Source organism: Artibeus jamaicensis, unplaced genomic scaffold (genome assembly GCF_021234435.1).
Source record: "Artibeus jamaicensis isolate MK-2021 breed Jamaican fruit bat unplaced genomic scaffold, CSHL_Jam_final scaffold_474, whole genome shotgun sequence".
Lineage (NCBI taxonomy): Eukaryota > Metazoa > Chordata > Mammalia > Chiroptera > Phyllostomidae > Artibeus > Artibeus jamaicensis.
The window spans coordinates 19,873,384-19,894,404 of NW_026522046.1; the positions used below are offsets into that span (position 1 = coordinate 19,873,384).

Here is a 21,021-nt window from a genome sequence, read left to right on the forward strand (position 1 = left end):
TTCTTTCTTTCTGTAAAACTTTCTGGCTTTCTGGCTTACTGGCTTGCCTTTTTTTCTTTTGCTTCCCTAATAATGTTCACCAGAGTTTTATTTTCAAAATTTTCTCTTCTTACTCTTTTCTTAAAGTTTGTCCTATATTATTCATGTCTATAAAATCTGATTTTCTCTCTCCAACCTGTCTTCCCCCATCACCTGTATAATCTCTACCTGGAGATTATTCAAGCTTTCAGAGTACTTTTTTAAAGCTACTTCTGTGTGCCAACCATGGGGGATTTAATCATGTATGTGCCATATAGTTTACTTTTTAATAATAGAAATAACTTTTGGAATTAACTTTTTCAAATTTACTTCTTTCCCTCTCTCTTGTTCATCCCCCCACCATCGGAAAGACAACTGTTTGGGGCCAACCCTCCCCTCTCCCCCCGAGTTTAAAAAGTCTTCTTGCCATAGACTAACAGTAAGGTCTCAGGAGAGTCACTTGACTGTCTTGAGTGGTTTTATTAGTATAAAATGGGGATAATAATGACTGTACTGAACGTATCCCCAGCTTCATCAGCCTAGATAGCAAACGCCTAGAGAACAATGTGGAAGTCCCAAACTCCACTGACAACAGGAATCACAGGATTTTGCCTTCCACATTTTAGGAATCTCCACAGGGATTCACTTAGACATTCAACCAAGTGTTGAGAGACAGGATACTCTTATGTCTATTGGCTTACAGGCTTACAGTCACTAGTTTGCTACTCATTAGAAAATGTATCTCCCATTCAGAAACACAGATTAACTGGGACAGCCCTCAACACAAGGAATTAGGACAGGTGCAAACTTGTATACATGCTGCCTATCAATAAGATAATTACCACTTCGATGGAGTGTTACAGGATTTGCAGAAGAAATTTACTGGGCCCTGGCCCAGCAGTTCATTTGGTTAGAGCTTCATCCTGATACTCCAAGGTTCTGGGTTCAATCTCTGGTCAGGGAATGCACAAGAAAAAAACAATGAATGCATACATAAGTAGAATAATAAATTGATTTCTCTCTCTCCTCCTTCATCTCTCTTTAATATCAATAAAAAAGAAATTTACCAACACTATGCAGCAATGCACAGTAAGTACCAAGAAATGGTATAACCAGTAAGCACTAGAAGGTTTATGAAAAAAAGAGAGAGGAGTGGGGACAAGAAGCATTAGAACTAGAACTGTAAACAAAATGTTCATCAAAGAGGAAGGAGTTGAACTGGGCTTCAAAAGAATCAAGATGGATTGGTCCAGCATGTAATAGGGAGGTACTAAAAATTTCCAAGTAGAATAGTGGAATGATTAAAGCAGTGTTTTAGAATATATTAATATTTGATGCTGAAAAACTTGTCTGAACTCTTTCCCAATTCTCTTCTATTCCCACCACCATTTTTCTGAATAATTTCTATTGGTCCATAAAACAAAGTTTGAATTTTAGAAAGCTTTTTTGATCTTTTAATGCAAGATCCCACAACATCTTCCTTTCTCCTTGATGGGAAAAGTTCTCCTTATACCTTTTGTTTGTTTCTGCACAGTAGTTACATAAAAATTACTTGTTTGTCTTTGTCACTAGACTGTAAACTTCTTGAGGAAAGGAGCTATGCATATTTCCTTTCTGTGACCCCAGCACAAAGCAGGCATTTGTAAAATAGTAGCTGTTCAATGAAAATGTGTTGCTTTAATCTAAATAGTAGTTGTGTTTAGGATGTGGTGAAGAGGGAAAAACTAAAGCTCAAAAGATCAGTTAAAAACCACTGCAATGATTTGGCACTGGGTAATAATTGTCTAAAGCAGGGGTGTCAAACTCATATTCACCAGGGGCCACATCAACTCGTGTTTGCCTTCCAAGGGCCGAATGTAATTTTAGGGCTGCTGCCGGGTGGAAACAAATGGCCAGGCCGGATAAAACAAGGTTGGCCACAGGCCTTGTGTTTGCCACCCGTGGTCCAAAGGAACTGGTGAAGCAGATGGACTTTGGAGTGTGTGATTAACTAGAGATGAGTGAAATTGTTATGAGTTTCTAAACTTGACTTATTAGGGAAATGAGAGGACTGTAATTTTTTGTTCTTTCGTAGCAGTCCAGGCACCAGGGAGTCTGGAGAGTTTGGAATTAGATTCCAGAGAGTCCTTAAAGACCTTGAAATTATTAGCAAGTTTATGCATGCAAGTAAGATCGTATGAATTTCCTAGGAAGAAGCTTCACAGTTATCATTGAATTTTTGGAAGTCCAGTTGTTTAAACTTGTTAAATATTATAGTTTTATTCAAAAGTATAGTAATAAGTAAACAATAGCTATAGCAGTTCAGAGAGGTATTCTTTAAAGATTTTGACAGATATGACATCTCACAGTACCTTTTACCAGCAGTTGAAACCATGTCATGGAAAATAGAACATAATATTGAAGACTAAGAGCTTTGGACCCTTATTACTATATAATTTTAGTTACCTTACCTAAACTTTTTTATTATCATATGGAATAATGATAATACATGCTTCTTCAGATTGGTATGAAGATTATATAAAATAATATGTAAAAAATTTTAGTACTCAGTATTATCTCTTATTATTTTTGTTATTGTTTTTATTGAATTTTAACATTTAATAAATATCTATTACAGTGCCAACACTGTTCTAAAGGCTTATTCTTTTTTTTACCCTAATTTTATTTTTTATTTTTAAATTATATCTTATTGATTATGCTATTATAGTTGTCCTGATTTTTCCCCCTTTGCACTCCCTCTACCCAGCACCTCCCACTTCCCCAGACAATCCGCCCACCATTACTCATGTCCATTGATCATGCATATATGTTCTTCGGCTATTCCATTTTCTACATTGCAATTTACATCCCCATGGCTATTCTGTAACTACCTATTTGTACTTCTTAATCCTCTCACCTCTTCACCCATCCTCCACACCTTAATCCCATTTGGCAACCATCAAAATGCTGTCTGTATCCATGATTCTTACTCTATTCTTCTTTTTTGCTTAGTTTGTTTTTTAGATTTAATTGCTGATAGCTTTGTGTCTTTTGCAATTTTATTGTTCATAGTTTTGATCTCTTTCTTAAATAAGTTCCTTTAACATTTCTAAATGTTAAATCATATAATGATTTAGTGATGATGAACTCCTTTAGTTTTTTCTTGTCTAGGAAGCTCTTTAACTTCCCTTCGATTCTAAATGACAGCTTTGCTGGGTAGAGCAACCTTAGCTGTAGGTCCCTGCTTTTGAATATTTGACTTTGAATATTTCTTGCCAGTTCCTACTAGCCTACAATTTTCTTTGAGAAATCAGCTGACAGTATTACGGGAACTCCCCTGTAGGCAACTAACTTCTTTTTTCTCTCTGCTTTCAACATTTTCTCTTTATCTCTAACATTTGGCATTTTAATTATGATGTGTTGTGGAGTAGGTCTCTTTGCATTTATATGGTTTGGGACTCTATGTGCTTCCTAGGTTTATGTGTCTGTTTCCTTCACCAAATCAGGGAAGTTTTCTTTCGTTCTTTTTTCAAATAGATTTAACTTTTTTTTCTTTCTCTTCTCCTTTTGGCACCCCTGTGATGTGAATGCCGGATGCTTGAAGTTGTCCCAGAGGCTGCTTGTACTATTGTCACTGTTTTGGATTATTCTTTTTTCTTCTTGTTGTTCATATTGGTTGTTTTTTGCTTCCTTATGTTCCATGTCATTGATTTGATTCTCAGCTTCATCCACTCTACTGTTGTTTCCCTGTAAATTATTCTTTATTTCAATTAGGGTATCCTTTGTTTCTGACTGGATCTATTTTTATGCTTTGAAGGTCCTCACTATGTTCCTTGAGCATTGTTATAACCAGTGCTTTGAACTCTGCATCTGTTAGATTGCTTATCTCCATTTTGTTTAGCTCTTTTTCTGGAGTTTTGATCTATTATTTCCTTTGGGCCATGTTACTTTGTTTACTCATTTCAGCAGCCGCCCTGTATATGTTTCTGTGTATTAGAGTGGTTTTGACTCCATGTCTTGGTAGTATGCCTAATGTAGTAGGTGTCCTGCAGGGTCCAGTGGCACAGCCTCCCTTACCACCCAAGCTGGGCACTCAAGGTGTACCTTCTTGTGGGTGAGTAAATTCTCCTATTGCAGGTGAGCCTTGGTTGCTGCTGACAGATCAATGGGAGTGTTTTACCTAGGCCAGTCAGCTGCCACAAACCTCTGCCCTTTGTAGAGGATCAGCTGTGCAGGAGCTAGTTGGTGGTACTCTGATGTGGTCTGTAGCTGTCCTCTGGGTGTGCTAGCCCTGGGGTTTCCCAGGTGGTGCTGGCCAAGGTCAACCCCCATCTGTGTTTTTCCCCAGGGCCACCTTGCTTTAGCTATAAAGCAATCTGAGATGGCTGCTACTTTTGATGTTTTTGGAAATCTAGGCTGGCTGTTGCTTGTTTGATAGTATTTAAGAAGTTGTGATGCATGAGCCAAGACCTGCCATTCATATGGAAAAGCAGCTTGGGTGGGCCCATAAATTGGGTGAGCCCATAAGTTAGGTGGGGCAGAGTCTCTGGGGATCTCTAGGATGGGTCAAACTGTGTTAGCTAGGTTGGTAGAGTCTCAGATATGGCATCAGCTTGCTGGCTCTGTGGCTCTGTGGGGGGAAGGTTCAGCAAAAGGACAATGACCTCTGCTTGTCTTGATACTAGACACTTCAGTTTCTCCCAGTATGCCACTGGTGCTTTTTGAGATGCTACCCCAGTGCTGGAGCTCAGAGGGAATGAGTCTTAGTAGGTGAGTCTGTGTGTTGGTTCTTTAAGAAAAACTGCTTGGGCCTCCAGAAGTGTCTTTTAGTGACTGCATCCCCACTGGTTTTTGTGGCCAGAAGTTTTGGGGACTTGTTTTCCTGGCACCAGACCACTAGCCTGGGGGCCTGGTGTGTGGCTGGGACTCTGCACCCACAAGATAACCCTCTTGAATTTTTATCCACCACATGTGTGTGTGTGAGACTAACCTGTTCTGCATCTGTATGCCACCTACCCATCTGGATGGATGTGGTTTCTTTAATACAATAGTTATCAGACTTCCATTCAACTGGATTTTTGATGGTTCTGAGTGATGGGTGTTCTGTATTTTAGTTGTAATTTTTATGTGGTTGTACAAAGAGGTGAGCCATGTGTGCCTATGCCACCATCTTGATCGGAAGTATCAAATCTTCTCCTTTTCACTGTATCTCATTCATTCCCCATAATAAATTCGATAAAGATCTATTCTGATATTCTTCTTTATAAATAAAGTGAAGGCAAGTAAATACCTTGCCTATGGGTACATAGCTAACAAATGGCAGAGCCAAAATTGTAAGAGTCAGAAAACAGTGTAATGTGGGGCCAGCAAGAAGGAGAGCACAGGACACAGCAAATGGTCAGTGGTAGAGTGAGCAGCAAGATTAAAGATGTGGAGCAGCAGTGCAAGGAGACTTTTGAAAAAAGATAATTCCTGCTGTAGGACATGAAGTATCCTATTCCTGCTGAGCTAGAAATCAATCCCAGGCTTGGCCAGCTGTGAATCTCTAAGTGGATGAATGTGAATGGTGCGTGGGTGAAAGAAGGTGAACGCAGGGCAATGAGGCTGGATATGAGAATAAATATGTCATGACCAGCTGCAGTAGTAATTACAAAATATTCATTTGCTTTAACCTATTGGACCCTATACAAATTCAAATCCTAAATTCACATTAAATGTTGTGCAGGTATTTTTATATGTATTTAATAACATGAATCCTTTTTAGTTTAACTCTGATGCTAACAGAGTCACACACACACACACACACACACACACACACACTTTGAGGTAATTGGTTAGAAAATGACCAGAAGCTACTATTCATTAACATAATAATCCAGGTTCACCACTGTCAAGGATTATGTTATATTTTTATCTTTGCGTGCAACTTCAAAATTTGGTTTGGTTGGTTCTAGGGCTGAACATTCCAAAGCTTATTCAAGTCTAGTGTATCAAAGCTGGGATTCCAAACAATAAAGATGGGGAGGGCAAGGGGACCCAACCAAAACTTTTTTTTTCATCAAACAAGAGTCTTTGTTGTAAAGAAAAAGGAAAAAATGTCTCAAAACAAAAATTCCGAATTGCTTTGTTTCATTTTTTTTTACATGCGTAAGACCCCTTTAAACACAATGGTCACATTTGGCAGTCAATTTCTGTCTTGCAAGAAAATAGATAACATTTATATGTGTTGAAACATTAATTTCATGATTAGTTAGTTGTTAATTGTCTATCCAGTCTTTTGCTTCTTCTTTTACTTTGCTGTATTCTTTTGACCAAGGAAAAGAAGTGAATAAAATCTAGAATAAATGTCAAGACAAAATTTGGAAGAGGTGTATAATTCACACTATATATGCATATATTTATGATTTTGAATTATATTTTTATTAGAAGGCAGTAGGAGCTAGCCCATTAGCTTTGACTTGGAATGGGCCTAAGTTTGAATCCTACTTCTGTCTACTATCTTGACCTGTAACCCAAAAATCAGTCTCCTGAGACCTCCACTTTTTTTTACACATTAATAAGAATACCAATAGAAAATAATAATGCTAATTTCTTGGAGTTTTGTGAGGACTAAAAACTATAATCTATATTAAGTGCCTACCATATGGAAGTGGTACTTCACACATGGTTATTCATAGCTCCAATAATTATGGATAATTAGAAAGTGATGTAGATTATACTTTTATTAAATTTTCATCTTGTTTAGTTGGGTTAAATGGATTTCTGGTGCTGTAGGTTTCACTGGACTGTATTATGTGCAGGACTGTTACTTAAATGGCTCAGGTAACAATTAGGCATTATGAGAAGTGGTAATAAGTCTTAGAATATTCTTGCTATTATCCTTAAAATAGTTTATCAGTGGGACATTTATTCTCCACTTTTTAGAAGCCCATAGTCCATTCAGTTTAAAAATAAAGGGTGGTAATAGAATAGCAAACAAACAAACCCTCAAAACCAATATCTTAGCAGGAAGTTGAAAACAGTTGGCATAAAACAAGCTATTTTCATTATCAGTAAATTTGAATGTTCCTGTTTTACCCACTCCCAGCTAACTAGGTAGGGTTTTGAATGGGATAACATCTTCCAAAAGTACATAATATTTTACCTGAAGTAATTTAAACCCAGTACATTTCTGCTGTGGCTTTTATTGTTTTGAAAAATTAAAGTTAAGAAGCTGTTTATTTAGTATTTGACAATTAAAACTGTGAGCTAATTACACTGATTGCCCAAGCTAATTTCTAGCTCTGGATGTGGGCTCACCAGTTAGCTAAGCCAGGGTCTGGTGCTTGAGCAGTTGTGTCTGCATCCAAACCTGAGAACACAGAGGCAAGTGCCCATCAAGGCACAGGCAGAGCAACTAGGGCAGGAGTTGCCTGGGAATTTGGCTGACTAGGAATGTACATAGCCCCCTGTTTGAGGATTTTACACTCTTTTCTTTCATAAACAAAGTTTCCAACATGGTTTTTTTCAAATGCAGATTGACACCTTAAGCATCTGTAAAGTCAGTGAGAACTAACCTTTATTATTATTATTATTATTATTTATTTATTGCTGAAATAGAAAAAAAGTAAGCTTCAGTGATCGCTGTTGACTTGGAATCAAGGCTCAGTCAGTGCCTAGGGGAATCTTTGAGATTCCCTGTATAAGGTCCCTCTTCATATTAGCCTGGAGAGCCGAGTTGAATCTGGAGTCCTAATTTATGGCTCTGCTTTGGAAGTGAGGTAGGAAAGTTAGAATAGGAAACAAAGGCATCAAGCTCAACCCCTTCCCTCTCCTTTCCTTCTCTGTCCTTGCTGGGACATCAGAGAGCCAACCTTCACTGACCACCTGTTCCCCCACTTCCCCTTCTCCAATTTCCTGTAATTTGGAGGACCAAAAATATCAACACCTGTAGAGAAGAGACACAGTTGAGCCCACCAGTGTCAGAAGCAGAAGACCACCCTGTCTACCCCCTTGCCCATGTTTAATAAAAGCCTTCCACCTAGACCTCTGTCAGCAGTTCCTTCTTTGAAGTCACCCACTCTCACTTCTTGAGTGTACAATTGCTTTAATAAATTCACTGTGCTTTGCTGTCAGTCTGTCAGGCTCTTGAATTCCTTCTTGTTCTGTGACAAGGACCTGGACTGTGTTGAGGCCTCCCTGGGTGCTGCCCTGCATTAGAAGTTTTTCTCCTATATTTTTTCTTATATTTCATTTGGAAGATATTTAGCTCCTTTTCAAAGGTTTACCCCTTTTACTGGGCCTATTGGAAAGATACTAGGTGTGCCCATAAACTGAAGGAAGTCACATTCGTTATGACAATGGATGAGAAGGATAATAGGTTATCCTATTATTAATGCTTCCCTGTACTTCAGTAGGGAACAATTCCCTCCAAGGATTGTTGGCTCCTGTTCCCCTCTCAGAGCATCTTGGACATCTGCCAGAAACAGTCTTGGCTGGTATGAAAAAAACTGAGTGTATATAGTTGCTGGGGGGAACTATTTACACTAGAGAAGGAGCCATGCAATTGAAAACTTAAAACTCTCATCCTGTTTAATTGTGGAATTTTTACTTCAAAAGATAGAGTACTCTTTCCCTCTTCCCACCAACCTTTTATCTGGAAATCAAGTTATTAACAACCCAGAACTACTTAGTGGAACTGGAGAAATAGAGTATGTGGAAATGTAAGGAAATGTAATTGCAATAATGAAAACAAAAGATTTCACAAGATTATCTCTTCCAAGTCATCAGCTTATAGATAAAAAAAATTGGTAGCAAATGTATATAGTGTTTCAATACATTTTATCTCTCTCTTTTTTAAAACAGATTTAAAGTAGAACAAAAAATAGATTTCAAAGAAGCTTTGTATTCTTTGAACATTACTGAAATCTTTAGTGGTGGCTGTGACCTTTCTGGAATAACAGGTAATATGATAAATAATTCTTATATTATCATGTTCATGTATTTTCTTAGTAACTAGTAACTTAGTAACTAGTAATTAGTATCATGTTCATGTATTTTCTTAACTGGCTATCTTAAGACTGAAAGAGCATTCAGTCCCGGAAAATACAACTCGATGAAGAATAAATGTCCGAGCGACGTGTAAACAAGCACTCTATTTTGCACCGAAGTATTTTTCCTTAATACTTAATACTTTCACTTAATACTTAGTGAAAGCCAGAAAGCGTTCTACAATGTCAGGTAAGCCTTCCAACTCTTCTTGTAATGAAACTGTGCAGGCAAAGTATCACATGGCCTTTCATTTTGGCCCTATTTGGATTTTCTTCTTTGGACAATAGGAATGACAACTTTAAGTCTCTCATCTAAGCAGAGCTAATAAAACTTATAAACCAATTTGCTAATGTTAATTCAGTAATATCAGAGCCCATGAACTAGGCATTGACAACATGCTACATGATGAACACAATGTAGAGAATGTAATGCTACAGCCTGTAGGTTTAGCTTGGGACTGATGGCAAAACTGAGATGTTCTTATGCTCACTCAAATTTGGGAAATTGTGCAGGGTTAAGATGTTCACTTGCACAACAAAACTCAAGGCAGTCTTTTATTTCTCTCATCTTAGCAGCACCCACTGGTTCAAAAATACACAATTAAAGAGTAAAGATAGATAAGGAGGGCCAATTGGTCCCAAGTTACTGACCCTCTTTTAAATTCAGACTTCTATTTTTTAAACTAGGCCTGATAATACAAGCTTATCTATCTGATGGGCTTTTGTAGTATAACATTGAAATTTTGTGTATTATGATATAAATATCTGGGCTTTAAGAAGCATTCATTAATTTTTTTTACTCATCAGTTATGTGGATAAATGAACAGAATGAGTTTTCCTGGTGGAAGAGTTGGGTGGGGCACGCAGGTGACGTAGATGTTCATTTTCACCTTCACACATGATTTAGCTAATTGTTCCCACATGGACAGATGGATCTAATATCTTTGACAGCTTCATCAGCATCAGGAATGCGGCAGTCAACATTAACTACTGCAACAGGATGCGTCTGAATGTGCCTGGGAACACAGCCGCCCGAAATGAACCAAACCATTTTTCTAGCACCTCTTCATCTCAAACTTCTTTTCAGCCTTTGCAAACTTACTAGCTGTACTTCAGAAATTTCAGACAGTTACTCACTCTGCAAATTCCTAGCAATTTGTGAATTGTATAAAACCTCTCTTTATAGGCAGATTTGTCAAGAAAATACTTTCAAAATGATTCATAAAATAATTTGTGCAAGAGAATAGCCTTGAATAGAGAAAAAATGTCCAACATTTTCAGTTCTTTTTCTCTTGAATTACCTACTTGATTTGTTTTAACTATTTTGGTTCTGTCTTATTGTCTGAAATAGAACAACCACAGCCAAGGCTGGCACTGTCCCTGGTCGTTAGGAAAAAAGGGACTTCAGTGCTAGTCCCTACCTTTTGTTTGTGGAATAAGCATTCACTGAAGGCCACTGTGACCCAGCCCAAGGCTACTGCTACAGGGTATTTACACAAAAGAGACATTTTATGTAAACCTTTTACACAAAAACCTTTAGTAAACAATTAGTAAACCACAAAAACAATTAGTAAACCTTTTGCTAATGCAGTTCAGATGTTTTATTTTTTAATTAATTTAATTTAATTTTTGTATATATATATATATATATATATATATATATATATATATATAGAGAGAGAGAGAGAGAGAGAGAGAGAGAGAGAGAGAGAGAAAGGGAGGGAGAAGGAGAGGGAGAGGGAGAGAAACATCAGTGTATGGTTGCCTCTTGCACGTTCCCTACTGGTGACCTGGCCTACAACCCAGGCATGTGCCCTGACAGGAATCAAACCTGCAACCTTTCAGCCACACCAGCCAGGGCAATTAAGAAGTTTTAGGTAAAATATTTCAGAGTTAGTATGAAAATTTTAAGATGAAGATTTGACTGCTGTTATTCCTTTTATATCATTGTTAGTAAAATATTTAACCTTCTGAGCATCAATGTATAAATCTGTTAAATGAGATAATTATTCTAGTGGTGGAAATGAATAAAAGGATGTATGTCATTCACCTGGTTCAACATCTGGCACATAGTAGTTACTCAATAAAGTTTAAGTTAAAAATGGGGTAAATGGATCAGTAATATTTACTTGCACATTTTCTAGCAACTGTGTGAGGTTTTTTTGTCTTTTTAATTTGACAAAGACATATGTGGAATTTTCATAGAAAATTAAGGAAAGTATTACTACATAGGTGAAATGAGTGAGTTTATGGAGTCAAGATTTCTTATTCTGGCCTACTACCTACCATGTCCCCCATTCTTTCCTCAAGACTGGGCTTGCTCTGCAGTAAGATGAAATATACAAGACCAAGTTGCTCATTCGCAGCCAGAGTCCCTTGGTCTGGTGGCATCATTGTAAAAATGGGTGAAATTCTCTACTCCTCCCCAGCCTGCTTTTAGGTCTTGGCCCTTGGTATGGTCCTCTAGGTCATCTACTGTGTGCTTTCTGTGGGAATGCTGTCATATACCAGGCAATCCTGGAGAAAGAAGGCACCTTGTTGCCTGCCCTTAAAGACATTCTCCTGCATTTCGCTTAATCTGCACAAGGAGGCGGATGGCTACTTGTCTCCATTTTGTATGTCAGAATGAGGTGAGGGAGGACTGCTATTAGGAAATGACATTTTGCTGAATCCTGAATAACAAGGGAGCTAATCGGAGAAAGAAGTTCTAAGCAGCAGGAGAGCTAGGGTTAAGGACTTGATGCTTGACTTTGTAGCTGGATGAAGAAGATAGGCGGGTGGAAGAGGCTAAAAGTAATCAGAGCCCAAATACAATCATCATAAGTGATTCAGAGTTTATTTTTAGTGGGATGGGTGGCTGTTTCTTATGCAAATGTCCCTTAATGACTTCTGTCTTGCCTGAGGACGTTTACTTTTCAGCAAGCTTGCGGAGCTGGTTCCCTTTTGCTCAGGCATTTCTTCTTGAATCCTTCAACTTTCGGTGCTTTGGGTGGAGTCCACCTGCAGCGCATCAGCTTCTCTCTCAAGAAGCAGGAAGCTCCTCTTCTTTTTTTCACTGTTTAGGCAGAGGATGGGCAAGTTTCAAAGCCCATCCTCCTCTCCACTCTCCTCACCACTGAATGAATGGCTACATTTTAGTTGTCTCTCTGCGGGACTTTACCAGAGCAGGGAAGGCTGATGGCTTCTGAACTTGAGGTGTCCCTTCCCCCTTCTCAAGGAGACCATCCGCACAGGACACTGTGTGGGCAGCGTTCACACACACACATCTGCTCCACAGAAAAGGGAAGAGGGGCCGTCTCCCAAGGCTTGTATCCAGCAGAACAAAATGTTGTATGACGCCGTCGTACACTGAAAATTTTGACATTTGAAAGTCTAGCTCTGAAGTGATTTTGTAACTGATAGCACAAAAGCTCTTTAGACTTTCATTGTTTCACCAGTCTTAAAGGAGAGTAAGTTTTGTTTTAAACTCAGATCAAAACTGAATGCAGAATTTAAAAGGCAAGTTGGCTTTGAGGTTGAATGCATAGGGTGGGATTAATTCGAATCTATAAAGCCTCTTTCATCTTCTCTGTAGACGGTGGCTAAAGGGAACAAAACCTGCCGACAATTCAAATATTTCACGTAATGAGAGATCTGATTTGAGGCTCATACCCTTCTGTCTTTACCTTTTCTATCTGGGCTAATATTGGTATCTCTGTGCCTGTCTCTAAACCGTCCCTGCAAAAGCTAAACCTAAACCACTTTTATCTCTCTCAAATTAACTAACCCGGAAAGAGGTTCTTCAGTTCATTTTCTTCATTCATTTCAAAATGTAATTAACCTGGGACCAAATAAGCAACGGCTCTGAATTTTAACCCTTAAATACACTTTTATATTTTCCAACAGATTCCTCTGAGGTGTATGTTTCCCAGGTCATGCAGCAAGTTTTCTTTGAGATAAACGAAGACGGCAGTGAAGCTGCAGCATCTACTGGTAGGACAAGTGATTCACGACAGGCGGGGAGGGAAGATTGGGGGACAGTGAGCATTAGGGTGCTGGCTTTTTGCAGTACTCTGATCTCACTTTTCACTCCTGCTGTCTAGTCCTCTATAGGAAGAAAAAGAAGAAGTTGGTTATATAAGGTGCTTATGCATCTTGCAGCTATAGTGTAATGCGAAAATAAGGGAAAGGATTTGATTAGGGGTTGAGGCCTGTCTACTGATAAACACTTATTTGCAAATTGGATTACCTGTCACTTTGCAGATGGGATGAGTGGAAAAAACGTTAAGCTCAAATAAAAAAAATTATTGTTTAGAAATACTCACTGTTAAGTCATTGTTAATTTCATTCTTCCATCACACTGTGTTAGTCTTTTGTCATTGATTCTTTCCATTATCTCCATGGTAATGGTTCTCCACTTTAGCTGCACAGTAGAATCACCTGGAAAGCTTTTAAAAATCCGGAGCCCGGTACACAGCCCAAAATAATCATTGAGATAAATCTGTTTGTCTGGAGATAAGATCTAGGCTCTAGTATTTTCTTAAGTTTCCCTAAATATTTCCACTGTGCTTCCAGGGTTGTGAACCAGTGCTCTGCAGTGACCGGCAGCCTGTATTTGCTACTGCAAGTGCAGGGCATAGACTAGCAGCATGAGCACCGCTTGGAAACTGGTTAGGCAAGCGGAACTTCAGGCCCAACTTTGGACCCACTGAATCAGAAAAGTACAAGGTTTCCTGGGGCTCTGTGTGCACATTACAATTTGAGACCAACTCCTCTGTGATATGTTCCCTTGAACAAATGGCATTTTGAATAGTATCCTTGCTGCATATGAGACACTTAAATAATAATTAGAGAAAAGCCTTAAATTTAATTAGAAATGAAAAAGCAACTTTAATGAACCCCTCCTATGTCTACTTTAATTTTTCAGACTACTTAGATTCTAACCAATATGCAATACTATGTATTATTTAAACTGTCTTATTGGTAATTTTGCAAGTTTACATATGTGAATTTCTTGATTAATTTGTAATGTAGTGCCAGTGAATTTTGACGTCTGGATGTGACACACTGGACTTTCTCATTCCATCATCTTGAAGGGTTCCATTATTGTGCTCAAGGAACTTACATTGGAGGGGATGCAATATTGCAGTTCTTGGAGATATCAGAAGGTTGCATTGGTATGAGGTTACCCACCATGGAGAATTTTACATAGAATCAGAAGTGTTCTTCTGACCCTCTCATTATACTGGTGAAAAAACAGACCCAGCAGTGTGAAGTGGCTTGCTTGGGGTCAGACTATTCCTTGACAATTGAGTTTTAACTGGATCAGTTCCCTAACTTCATGTTCAGAGCTCCCTCTACTATTGTCCCGTCTCTCACTTTAAGTCTAAAGTTCTCTAAGAGGCTGTATCAATCCTTAAGGGATCAGAGGTGACCCTGATCTGTTATACTGCAGTGTAGTCAGTGTATTTGAACTTTCAGGCCGGTGCTCAGGGGTTGCTCCAGAACAAAGGAGCTCTGGAATTCACCCAATGAGAACGGCAGTTATAGGGACGTTGCCTTTCCAGTCATCTTATTAATTCAGACATGGGCCTGTATTCATTGGTAATTTGGGCAACACAGCCCTGATAATCCAGATAGGATAGTGCTATTACATCACTAAGTTTATGTTTTATTGTGAAAGGGATCAGAACATGCCGCCCCCAAATATGTCACTTTTGGCAGAAATGCTATTTTGAGCTGAAGACAATTGAGAAACAAGAGATACAAAAAGAGCTCTCTACCTGCTCCTATCAGCCTAAATCAGGGCATAAATTTGAACCTTTATCACAGGAGAAGGAAGTTGGCAGGGAAATGAGTCTGCATGTCAAACTTTAGTGAATAAACCTAATGTATCATTAACTTCCCTGTATATTTACCTCTTCACATTTTACCACTCCTACAAGTCCAAATCCTGTTTCCTTGGTTTACTCACTTCCCCATGATTTACCACCCTTTGTGCATATGGTATATGTAGGTGCTCAAGCCTAATCACTTCTTTGGGCATTCACTTCTTTTCTGTGGAGCTCCTGTTGGGTTAAAAATAAACAGTGTCTTCTGTTCATCTATTTTTGTCAGTTTAATTTTCACACCCCAAACAAAGAGTGCAGAACAGTTCCCCCCCTTTGGTACAATTGTTGTTCAATTCTGAACAGACAAGTTACATTTTTACATAATATTTTTTCATGGGTCTAAAAAATTGTATGAAATCATTGTATTATTAGTAAAGAAAACATCTGAATTGAGTGTACAGATATTTAATCTAGAAAGGAAAATTCAATCATTTAAATTTACCCACTCTAAATATTGACAAATGACACCACAGGGTAGCATGACATAAATTATCATAGTAAATAATTGCCAAAGCAGCAAATCTCAGCTTCTAATCTCATGGTAAAAACCCCATGCACATTGACAGCACAAATTCTAAAAGCTCTGAACTCACAGAATAATTTTGGAAAGGTAAGTTGAAAAATGAATTTAAACTCAGATGTGATTACCACAAGCCTGAAGAATAGAAATAAAGTGCAAACATATCTGCATAGAAATTAGAGTTGAAACTATAAGAATAAATCATGATGTAAATAAAAAGTGAGAAGAAAATCACTATTTAAAAGATAAAATATTTCAACTGCTTTCACTAAATTGAATCTAGTATCTGGCTTTCTTCTTCATTGAGCATAAATGTGAAGTTGGCATTACTCCATGAGTGATCTAATATTTACTCTTCTGCTTTTTGGTTTTCAAATTTATTCCAAACTTCTCTGCATTTAGAAAAGGGTAATTTTCCCACATGTTAACTCCTCAAACCGGATGACATTTCCTGTCTACAAAAAGCATTATGGACATATTTTTCTTTACTAATTTTTTAAAAATTGTCTCCACCGGTATTTTAATGTGAGTATCTGTAATCATTGTCTCTGTTTCATAGGAATACACATGCCTGTGATCATGAGCCTGGCCAGAAACCAATTTACAGCAAACCATCCGTTTCTCTTTATTATGAAGAATAATCCAACAGGTACCTTTTTGAGAGTTCCCTGGGGAAGCACTTTGGTTAAACAGATTCCTAGCTGCTAATTGCAATCTGCATACCTGAATCACTTGTTCTCGCAATGAATATTTGTTGAGTGCTTGTTTTGTACTAAGCATCCTATTTTAAGAGATATCAAGGGCCGAAACTAAGGCAGTGGTAATAATAGCTGCTCACATATCTATTATAGGTGCAAACCATTTTAAATATTATCTTTAAATTGACATCATTTCAGCAGGTTAGATATTGGACTAATAAAGACACAGAAGCTCTGACAGAGGTTATGTAATTTGTCTAAGTGGCAGAGAGGCACTAGATAGGATGTGTTTGTCTCTGAAGTCAGCTATCTACAATGCTACAAAATGAATCCAAATTAAGAGCTGTAGAGCTGTGAAAAGTTTCAGAGGTAGATTCCCAAAAAGTAAGTGAGTATGCATAGACTCTGAGTGGGAGGGATGGGCCAAACATAATTCTAAATCTCTGATGTAGTAATTTGGTGAAAGATGATGCAATTAGGTACAAAAGGTAGAGGTCATAGTGGTGGATTGAATTGGCATCCGACACAATGTCAACATGTGGAAATGCAGATTGTCTGGGTAGATGTTTCTATACTTTCTTTTATGAAAAAGGGAGGTCAGGAGTGTGATCCAGCGAGAGAACTTTCTCTAAATTTACATTCAGGACTCCAAGAGTTGTAATGACTATGTGAAGGTTATAAACCAGAGAACAAAAATCATTTTTTATTCATTCACGTACCCAGTGTGTGGCAGAGTGCCTTGTACATGATATCCGTATCCCTAGAGACTGAGAGTGTGGATTTGAGTGTCAGACCTGGGCTTAAGTCCCAGCTCAATTAGCTAATAGTTGTAGCACAATCACTTACACTTTCTACATTGTATTTTCTTTATTTCCTATATCAGTATAATAGCTCATCTCATAAAGTTAAATACAAGAATGTACGAAGTCTATAAAACTGTGTCTAAGTCTGTAGTGTTTACTATAAACAAATCAATAAATATTATTGAGTGAATGACTGACTACATAAAGGAAAATGAAAAAAGTTTTTCTGTATAAATTGGTTTATATGGAAAGGAGAAATAATTAATTTCGAAATCTAAATCTATTAGATTAACTAGGGATTTTGATGTTATTGGTCCCTAAAAGGTGATGCCAGTCTCTTTATTTAGACTCCACGAGACTAACGCTGAAAGGCCCTTCTGAAAGTTACATTCTGAGAACAGTGGGACATTTTATATTGGCTGAAATTACATAAACACAACTTCAATTCCAGCAGTAGATGTGTCAGGGTTTAAAGATATTCTGAGTATGTCATTTGATTCATACATACTTAACCTTTGAATAACTCTAATTTCTTACAATTAGTATGCAATTACTGAGTATGGAGAACAGAAAGAAATGAAGCTACATTGGACATCAATAAACAGGAAATAATAGCATGTAGAATAGTGATTTTTGACTCTATTTTCTAAGTCGATGACTAAGGCTATGCAATAGTCATCAGTTAAATGGCAGTGAAATTCAAAACCTAAAATAAAGCACTTATTTATTTATTTGTTACATGGCTTCACTATCAGATCTTAATGACAATTTCTACTCTTCCATGATCTTAATTGTAATGTAACTTTCTAAACTAGGGTTATTCCCTTAAAGTATTATTTAAAATGAATGTTCAACCATTTATTGGGGGCTGTGAATTGTGGCCATATAAAATGTAGAATGGGCTATTATCTTAAGACAACACACATTCAGAGATTTGTTTATTTTTCTTTCACAAATGAACTCAAGAAATCATTTAGTTTGATGAAGATGGCGATTTTGCATAGCGTGGTAGACTAGACTAATAAGAGGCTTAATGCTCTATATAAAATATATTCATTTGACAATTTCAGAAGTATGAAGAGGAATTATTTCAGATTCAGTGCAACAATTTTTATCTAGATTTGAAAATTGTTTTGGGTCAAACAGTTCTATTGTGTAAAATCCATGCTTATTTGTATTTTTCTATCAGGTTAGTTTTATATTTTAGTGTAGTCTTTCAAAGCTATTACTAAGCTGAACTTCCAGGGAAGTAAAAAATGGTTTTTATTCTTCTAGGATGAAGGGCTTGGGAGCTTGAGGGCTGAGGATATAGGCCAATGTTAGACACTTTCAGAGAAAAATTGTGGAAGATGCTACATGCAGTGTGTCATTTCTGAGAAAGTAGTGAATCATGATTTTGAAACTGACAGTGCCACATGCATATTAAAAAATACCGTGTTTGAACTCTTTCAGGTCTTAAATTGAAGGGAGAAACAGACTGTAGGATATTTATTAAGAAACTTTTACTTTAAGCCATTAGCTTTGGTTATGCTATTATATTTTAATATTAAGAGGCAAACGTTGTTTACATCTTATATAGATATGCATAAATATGATCACTAAATATGGAATACCTCTTTAAGAAGGGGACATGAAGAGAAAATTAAAACAGTTATGATTTCTGTTTCATCCTGTCTCTAAATCTATTGCTGTTATGTCAGACAAGATTTCAGTAACCTTCTCAGTGCAGTGGGGAGTAGATAGGTGAGTGTGTGAATGCTTAATTTAAAAGGTGGCCCTCCTGGGTCAAAGAAACCAATCTCAAAGGCTGAGACAAGTGGCTTTAGTATAATATCCTACACTTCTGAGCATTTAATATTTTCAACTACTGTCTTCAGTTATGAATTTCTGTAAAAGTTACTCTAACAACTTCCCGAACAAATAATTCTCCTAAGAATTTTGATACCATAGAATTATAAAGATATGAGTAACTGATGATTCTTATTGTTATAAGAATCATCTCAACTATACTGGGAGAAGTTAATTATGCATCCTTATCTGACTGAAAAATAGGAGTATTAGTTTTCTTTTTTTTCAGAACTATTTTGAGATTTTTTATTACTATGGATTATATTTTTTTGTTATTATTGATTATAATTATTCAAAAAAAGAAGAAAAAGTCTGCTAGTGATTACATCTATTTCTATGCTTTTGGCTCATCTAAGAGTGTGTCAGTTGTTAGACTGAACAGTACAAAAGCTAACAGAAAAGGACTCTATCACTCTTATTGCAAAGACATTAAAATATAATTTTCATCAGCTTTAAAATTGCATGGAACTCATTCGATCACTTTCGAAATTAACCTTAACTCCATATGATTGTAAAGAACTTAAAGCACATGACATAGTTCAATTCAAACCATTTTTCTTCCCCTGGTTGAGTAAAAGGTGAATGGATTTTCAACGCATCATTTATTTCTGTTTTGTTCTCTAGTTCTTAGTTCCTTTTCACCTGTGAATGCAAAGTGTCTGGAATTAGGCATTTGCATTTATGATGTATACTGTATCACCTCCATGAGGTTTTGAAAGCACTGGAGATATAAAAATATTATCTTTAGCAGTGAGCTTTGATTCAGAGCTGATGATCTTGAGAAGCTGTACTTTTAAACCTAAGGGCTTATGTTACATGCATTAAAAGATGACTGCTAATGCATTAAATTTAAAACTCTATTCTGCTCATCACTATTTTATTATTCTGTGTTTGCCTGGCTGAGTCTCTATATTTAGAAGAACACTTCTAGGTCACTTTATTTTTACTTTCCTATATGAAAAACTGGACTAATGTATTTTTCATGACAAGTTTTTGTGGGTGTTAATTTACCTTATAAATTACCAGAAAGTAATTAATAATGATGTAATTATTTATTTTAGACAAAAGAGAGGGTTTTGTTGTTAGACATTGCTTATTTGTCTAACTGATTTGTTAAAACTAAGAAAAACTAATTACTATTAACTTTTTTCCTTCCAGAAATTCATAAAAATTTTTTTTCTTTTCTAGATTCAATTTTATTTATGGGACGAGTGACAAATCCTTACACCCAGAACGTGAAGGGAAGAGATTTAGATTCACTCTGAATAAAATGCACAGATGATAAGGTGATTGATTACTAAAAAATCATTGATTGGCAATATCATCATCTTGCAAATATATTCTATGTACCTTTTTCTGTTTTAAACTGTGCCTTGTCAATCTTTAGCAACATAGACCTGTATTAATGAATAAATCAAATTATCAAGAAATGAACATTTATTTAGTGCTTCATTTCTTTTTTGTGTGTTTTATGAAGTCTGTATGAATCAAAAGCAGTGAACTTGTGTCCATACTACTATTAACATATTAGAACAATCCTGTGTAAGATATTTTAGATTTCTTACTTAGATTTCAAATTTCTGTCTCAGATTTGAAAGCCTCTATGTTGCTAGAACACTGAGCTAGTTTATTCCCAGACATAATAGCACTGTTGGGCCCTTGGGAAGCAAGGGTTAATGGAAGGGATGGGGTGTGTGTGTGTGTGTGTGTGTGTGTGTGTGTGCGCATATCTCTGGGGTACCACTTAGGATGTGGAGGTCTAGGATCTATGGCAATGGAGAAGTTTTGAGCTTTTTTGCTAATCTTAATTAGATATTCTGTGTGTTGCATTTAACATTTGCCTTGCCTTAATACCTTTCAGGACCCATCATTTTTTTTTCTGTTCTGATTTAAGCTGTCAACATGTCTACAAAGGAAAAATGATACGAACTTTTATAAAGCTTTCTGATGTGGCGAAGTGGCAGCTAAATTAGTGTGATTCAGGAGGCTGACCTTTGGAGATTTTACAACACTGAGCTAAGGAAGTGTTTGCGTGAAGATTTTAATCTATAAAGACTAAGTGCAGAACCCTTCCTTTGAATGCCCTGAAATGTCAGATGGGAATATCTAAAATAATACTTTGTTCCAATGACTTGGTATAACATGTTTCACAGTTTTTCCATTTGCATGTTAATGATGTCAAGTGTCTTTTTGTTTGTCTTTGCAATTCTTGGCAGAGGGCTTAATGATAATGGCTACTCATTATTGAACCCTGAT

General features: G+C 36.9%; 1 protein-coding gene across 1 annotated transcript in view; it reads left to right on the forward strand.

Annotated features, from left to right (window-relative positions):
* Positions 1-20,155, forward strand: part of SERPINI2 (serpin family I member 2) — a 32,713-nt gene extending 12,558 nt beyond the window's left edge. Inside the window, exons 6-9 of the mRNA XM_037163291.2 lie at positions 8,842-8,939; positions 12,912-12,998; positions 15,976-16,065; positions 19,954-20,155. Of these exons, the coding sequence (XP_037019186.2) occupies positions 8,842-8,939; positions 12,912-12,998; positions 15,976-16,065; positions 19,954-20,030 (352 nt within the window). The 3' untranslated portion in view covers positions 20,031-20,155. The remainder of the gene's footprint in view (positions 1-8,841; positions 8,940-12,911; positions 12,999-15,975; positions 16,066-19,953) is intronic.
* The last annotated feature ends 866 nt before the right edge of the window (positions 20,156-21,021 follow it).